Raw genomic sequence first — 7,492 nt, forward strand, 5'->3', positions numbered from 1 at the left:
GTTTTTCGAAAATCCGATTTCATATTCTTGTTTAGGGGGTCAAATTGAGTGGGAAATGGGTCTAACCCAAATTTTAGAGCAACCGTATCAAAATCCGAAATTTCCAAGTGAAGCCTTTTTCGAGGGTCTACTTTGGAGGGTCATATCTCCTAGCACACAAATTATTTGGTGGCCAATAATATATCCATGGAAAGCCCTTTGAGTTAGCTACCTAACGCACTTCGTTTCACCTCATTCGGAGTTCGGACGAAGAAGTTATGCCCATTTTCGTAAAATCTGTCCGGCAGGAAAGGCAATTTCCAGTGAGCGTTTTTACTGTTCACCTGCCTCATTTTTTTTTCTAAGTGTTGGACCATTTTTCCAAAGGGCATATGTTATTTCCTATATATCATTAGTTCAACTCTCATCTCAAAAACATTTCCCAAAACATCTCTCCCATACTTAGACACATTTTCTCTCAAGTTCTCTCAAGAACCCTAATCCAAAACCTTCCTCAAGATTGAAGAGACTCTTGCTCCAAGTTCCAAGCTTCCATTGAAGACACTCTCAAGACCTTCATAAAAACTCAAGGTATGTGGTGTTGAACTCATGGGTCCTTCCACCCATAGTGCCTAGACTCTATTCTACTCACTAATTCATGGTTTAAGTTAAGATTCATAAATTAGTCTTGTTCTTTGTAATAATTTCCTGCACATTGAATTTTAAACATGAAAAGTGATTGTTTTGAGCATGTTGTGACCCTAGAACTTGAACCTAAATTTGGAATGGATGTGGAGATTTTCATGTGGTATTATGGGTGTTAAAAAGGTATTGTTGTAGGTTGTTCACTGGTTTGGCTGCATAATTACTACCCTATTTTCCATGCTCTTAACCATGTGAGAGGTTTATATCTCACCACCTAGGATGCTTGGGGTGTGACCAACATCAACCATGTGAGAGGTTTATATCTCACCACCTAGGATGCTTGGGGTGTGACCAACATCAACCATGTGAGAGGTTTATATCTCACCACCTAGGATGCTTGGGGTGTGACCAACATCAACCATGTGAGAGGTTTATATCTCACCACCTAGGATGCTTGGGGTGTGACCAACATCAACCATGTGAGAGGTTTATATCTCACCACCTAGGATGCTTGGGGTGTGACCAACATCAACCATGTGAGAGGTTTATATCTCACCACCTAGGATGCTTGGGGTGTGACCAACATCAACCATGTGAGAGGTTTATATCTCACCACCTAGGATGCTTGGGGTGTGACCAACATCAACCATGTGAGAGGTTTATATCTCACCACCTAGGATGCTTGGGGTGTGACCAACATCAACCATGTGAGAGGTTTATATCTCACCACCTAGGATGCTTGGGGTGTGACCAACATCAACCATGTGAGGGGTTTATACCTTGCCACCAGGGTGTCCGGGTGTGAACGGCATCCCCCATCCTAAGTTGGGGTTATAGATTGGTTGGATCATGCATACACATATGATATCTACTATTAGTATAGAGTTACTTAAACATGTTTTGACTTCACTTTGATCATGCATCCTCATATTGTTATTCATAATGCCTATGAAACTATTTCTTGTATTTCGATTGTGTCCTTGTTTATTGTTGTGTTGCACCCCGCATACTTAGTACATTCCAAGTACTAACGCATATTTTGCCTACATGATGTCACCATGTAGGGACCGGAGCTACTCTTGATCCTTCTCTCCATTCACGTGGCTAGTACGACGCTTATCCGAGTTTGTTGGTGAGTCCTCAATGATTCGAGGGCTATGTTATGTTTCCTACTCCTATGTTTTGAGACTTTAGCTTGCAATTGTATTTTGACTATGAGGGGAGCCGGTAGAATGTCATGGCCCCGTCCTATCTATGTATGTAGAGGTGTGCGTTTGACAAATATTTTGTAAATGAGCTTGACTCTTATTCTATGATGTCATTTTGAAATGGTTTGGCCTTAGTCCCTATTTCCCGTTAATTAATGTTGAATGTACTTCCGCGACCGATGAAGTGTGATGACAAGTTTGAGAGGCTTGTTTGGGGTTCCTTCGGGTTCCTCATTCGCCATGTTACGTCTAGGCCCTAGTCTTGGGTCGTGACAACCATCGCACTCCCAAACAACGAAGGAAAATGTGTTGTCCAATTTCTAAAATGCTACATCTTTGCAAGATTTGTCACTCCTAGGGAAATCATTAGCTATTGGGGGTCCCACTTTTGCAATAGGTGGTTTTCAATGGCATTGAGCAAATATGGGGTGATATACAAGGTAGCAACCCCATATCACCCCCAAACATGTGGCCAAGTCGCAGTGTCAAATTGGGAAATCAAAAACATCCTGGCAAAGACAGTAAATGCCAACAGAACTGATTGGTTTAGGAAACTCGATGATGCACTATGGGCATATCGAACTGCTTACAAAACACTTATTGGTATATCTCTATATCAGTTGGTTTATGGTAAGGCTTGTCATTTGCTCGTCGAGTTAGAACACAAAGCATTATGGGCATTGAAAGCTTTAAATTTGGACGGGTCAAAAACATCAAGAGAGAGGGTAGAGCAGTTCAACGAACTGGATGAATTTAGACTCAGATCGTATGAAAGTTCAGCCATCTACAAAGAGTACATGAAGAAATGGCATGATTCTCGGATACTCAAGCGGGGCTTCAATGCAGAAGATTGGGTTTTGCTATATAATTCTCGACTTAGACTCTTTCCTAGAAAGCTCAAATCCAATGGTGAGTGTTCACCAATGGTGCCATAGAAGTTGAAGATCAAGAAGGACCTCCATTTAAAGTGAATGGTCAACTTTTGAAATTTTATTTTAAGGATTGTCAAGAGATTTCTTTGGTTGAAGTGGTGTATTTCGAAGACGCCTGAAGGCGCTGCTGCGTCATGTACCGACGTTAACAAAGGCGTTGTTTGGGAGGTAACCCAAAACCCCTTTCATTGTTCTTATTTATTATTTATTTCTTGATAAAATAATGGTGTGTTGCTTGTAAAGGTTAAAGTATGAGAAGTGTTCGAAAAAGTGAAGGATGGTAAGCAATAGATCCAATTAGCGAATCATCAAACAGTTCGGTGACTCCGAACTAGAACGCCGTTAGACTCAAGACCATCTTACAGTGGAGTCTGTAAAACTCGGTGAGTTTTGGAAATTAATGGCGAATCGCCGACTATGTCAGCGTTCACGATTGAAACTGCCATTTGGATCTCCCGTAAACCAGAGGTCCTGTAAATTTCAGTAAAGAAATTAAACAAATGGCGTTCCGTCGAGTGAATAGGTGAGCTTGACGAATATCGCCGAGTGGGCGAAAACTGGACAGTTTTTGCAAGCCAACGGTTTAAAATTTTCAACTTCAATCACTTTCCCTCCCTTTTTATCTGTCCAAGCACACACCTGCACTCTAGTTCCTATATTTTTGCATCTCTAGAGTATTTTAAGTGTAAGTGTGAAATTGTTCTACGAGTTTGATTACATTGCTTCCTAGCATCTCAATATCCATTTGTTCGGCATAAAAGGTTGGTACTTCAAACTCCGCATTCCTTTCCTCAAAAGTTGTACTCACATGAAATGCCAGTACTTTTATGATGTGTGTTGGGCCTCTCTGGTAGGATTAGAATATTTGTTTGCCTGTTAGGTTCACAATTTTTGCCCGTACTAAGTCAAATAGTTAATTCCTAAAGGCTGCACTTTAAATTGGAGTAAAATTGTGGGTTATGCATGATTGTCACTGGGTCTAAGACTAATTTAAGTTGTGTATGCCTTAATTTTATTTTCGTGGGTTGCAGGGTTGAATTCCGGAAGTTGGGTCTAATGCAGGCAAGTTGGGTCATTTGACGAGCTGGTTCGAGCTCGCCGAATCACTCGGCGGTTCGCTTTAAATCTCCATCTCACCTTTAATTTAGTGCCAAATATGATGTTTAATTCTGTAACTTTCGATGAGAAGACTTTGATCACCAAAAGAATTCAGCGACTCGCTGAAAGACTTCTGGTTCACCCTTTGTCTGCACCCTTGTAATCTTTGTGCGCTGCACTCAGCGAACCGCCAAAGTAGGTGCGCACTTCACCAACTGGTTCACCGAAGTGATTTTGCAATTGATCTGCCTTGCTTTTGTCTAAATTCTTTCTAACTTTTTCTCGAAGATTTGCAGAAATGGCTAGAACGAAAGTAGTTAGAAGAGATATGCCACCCCGATAAACAAGAGCGAAAAATTTCAAGAAAAATACAAAGGCAACAAATCCTACCAAAACGGATAATGAGGGAAAGAAGACCAGTTCCAGCAAGAGAACGAATTCCCGAGACCCCATTATTCTGTCATGGAGACGTGGATTCTTCACAGCTATCCACTCCTTTTTGGCAACTCATGAATTAGACAATCTAAGTAAGTCACCTGCCACTGAATCTTCTAAAGAAGCTCCGCGGGCCAATATCAAATTCCAGGCTGACACATCGGGCAGTGATGCCTAGACAGATGGAGCGACTGTGTAGACAAGATTTTTCTCTACCTCCCTCTCTGTCTTTATTTATTCTAAAGTCTGGATATTCTGTTATTTGCATTTGAGGACAAAAGTTTTATTTCTGGTGGGGTGAGGCCAACACCTTTTGTGGGCTACTTTTGTTCGTGTTATGTGTATATATTTTGGCCGATCAGCTTTAAAATTGTGCTAATACTGCTTTTCTGTTGATGTTTGAGCTTGTGGCTCCTTTTATTTTAAACATGCAAAATGATTTTGATCCGTCCAAAATTTTTGCCACATCTCGTGTGTTGAATGTGATTATTCTTTTCCAAAATTTAAGTCTCGGTCCCGATCAATACCGATAACTTGAGTAGTGCCTACAATCGAACGAACATGAATGCGCGTCTATGATGAGGCCAAATGAAGTTGCATAGACAATATGTGAACTCTTTGCATCTCGTTGTGATTAGCCATTTATCAAATTGATTCTCTTGTGATGACCGTTGCACAGTAGCGAAAGTGTGGAGTCTTGTTTAACTTAAGTGTCGATACCTTTTGTGATAAGCTTACCTGGAACCATGCATGGCAACATCTATAATTTGCCCTGTTGGTCCGGTTGACTAAGTAAGACTTTTTTCTTGATATGATCTTAGGCAACTTCGAAGAGTGTGAACTAATTTGACATATACCTCTTTTGTGACCCACCTTGTGTGCGTGTGATTCTCTCTTGAGTACCCTTTTAGACTTACCCTTCTTTGAAAGAAACTTGATGAAAACTAGACCTTTTATAATCCATTACCTATAATCCTCTTTAATTGTGGTTAGTTAAATAGCCAACTTAGGCCAAAAGCCTAAGTTGGGGGTGTGGTGAAAAACAAAAGGGAGAGTTAAGAAGTGCAAGGAAAGTCTCCTTTAACCCATGGTGTTGAGAAAAATGGAATGTAGCGATCCTTTCAAAACAATACCACTACATAAACAAGAAATCTAATTAAATACTTGCGACATTTAAAACCAATTAATCAGAGCATACTGATTCTAATCTAGTAGAGGGATTAGATTCATAACGAACTCCAAAAAAAATATAACATTTAAGCAATTAACCGACCAGATCTTCAGGCATATGTTAACCTCACACTCGAGGGTGAAATAACAAGAATATTACATGCTTCCGAGTACCGATATCAGCCGGCTAATGCTTCACACAACTTTCAAGACATATAGCAAATTAGTATATTACAAGACTTGAGTTTACACGCCCCAAAAAGATAAAAACGTATAACCATACTTATATTACAACCCATGGTGACATGACCAAATCAGCCCTCAAAATCTCCTGCAAATATACAACATAAAAATCATGTACAAGTCCCAAGGTTTAAACAAACTATATATGCCTATATGCAAATGTGATCTTCCTTAAGGCTTTCAAAATCTCCATCTTCAATGGCCAGCTTCAAGCATCATCGCGAACAGCCCCTACGATAGAAACAACTATCGCTAAGCAAATACCTTAGTGGTGTAAAAACTATAGGTTTGGAGCCCTCAAATTCGACAAGTTATCATTCTCAAGTGAAGGGCAGCACGATCAAAACAAAATCAATAAATCAAGTAAACAATATGCAAGGAGTATCAAGTTCAGTATTTAATGGTCCAAATGTCAAGAATGCTCATAACACAACTTTTCAATAGATTCAACAACAAGGCTCACCCAATATATACATCATGTCGTCATACTAAGCACGAGAAGGTATCAAGAAGGATCAACGCCCTACATCAAGAAGGGTCAAAACCCAATAATCAAGAGAACCAAGAACCATATTAAAAATGGCTTCCTAGTTCGTACTTAAAATGGACAACTTCCATTCTTAAGACGAACTAAAAATCCAAAGTCAAGATGGCAAATGATCCGAGCCAAGAGTCATGCCAAGAGTGACGAAGTTACAGCCACAAGAAGGACAAGGTCCCAACAAGAGTGCCAAGTGATCAGACTGTCCATACAAGTAGGCGAATTACACAAGCATCTTTAATGTATTAAAGAATACCAATACGACAATGCAAAGGGACAAGATGTAACCAAAGTACCAAGATAACTTTCAGATATACCAACAGGTAAAAGAAAATACAAGTATAAGTTTATACACAAACCTTAGTTCTTTAGCACAAAAACAGCCCAACAAAACTCCACGAGTCAAACCGTAGACCTAGCAGCGTATCAAAGTCTTCAACTTGTACACGAGGATATACAACCTTAAAAATGAATTCAATAACTTATTTACTTTATAGCAGCTTAATAATGATGATATATAATAGGGTTATCATCTTAAGTAAGCCTAGCCTGTACAAATACGACTATGCTCCCGAACAGTAAATTTTGGCCATCCTAGTGCATCATGTCACAACTAAGATTTGAAATGGCAAACGGCAAAACTGGACTGTATACTCTTCGTGAAAGATGTAGGTACATCTCTTAAGGTTGCAAAGAAAGAAGAATTACCTCAAAATGTATTTTGGATAAAAAGATATATTCAAAACACTAACAGGTGTCCATACATGATTTCAACCTTCAGAATCCAGACAGAACTTGTCCTATGATGCGTCCCATATTTCGAATCCATAACAACCAAATTAGAGTTTAACATAAACATAAGAGTTGTACATATACGAATTACCTTTCTAAATCATATTTATTCACAGTAAACAAAGTTCTACATAACGATATATTCTTAATCTACTAAACGCTACCCAGCTCAAAAATAGGTTTTACTACTTACCAAAGAGAAGAGTGTAACTCGATTTCCAGCCAAAAGGACCAAGATTTTCTCGTGTGATCTTGAAGAACAAAAGGTTAGATAACGTTCTAAGGGACTTATACTTCAGCTGAGACGAATTTCCTAAGAGGAGGTGTCAAAATATAGTAACACAAGAGGTGCTTATCATATACACAGTTGTCCCTAAAAGTTGGCTGCCCAAATAATTGTGTGCTGCCCAATTGCATACATATACACCTATATATATATATCCTTCACC

At 39.4% G+C, this 7,492-nt stretch overlaps 1 protein-coding gene across 1 annotated transcript; it reads left to right on the forward strand.

Annotated features, from left to right (window-relative positions):
• The first annotated feature begins 2,239 nt into the window (after positions 1-2,239).
• Positions 2,240-2,767, forward strand: LOC107061114 (uncharacterized). The gene has a single exon (XM_015309899.1). The coding sequence runs from the start codon at positions 2,240-2,242 to the stop codon at positions 2,765-2,767; it is 528 nt and encodes a 175-aa protein (XP_015165385.1).
• The last annotated feature ends 4,725 nt before the right edge of the window (positions 2,768-7,492 follow it).

This window comes from Solanum tuberosum, unplaced genomic scaffold (assembly GCF_000226075.1).
Source record: "Solanum tuberosum cultivar DM 1-3 516 R44 unplaced genomic scaffold, SolTub_3.0 scf00109, whole genome shotgun sequence".
NCBI lineage: Eukaryota > Viridiplantae > Streptophyta > Magnoliopsida > Solanales > Solanaceae > Solanum > Solanum tuberosum.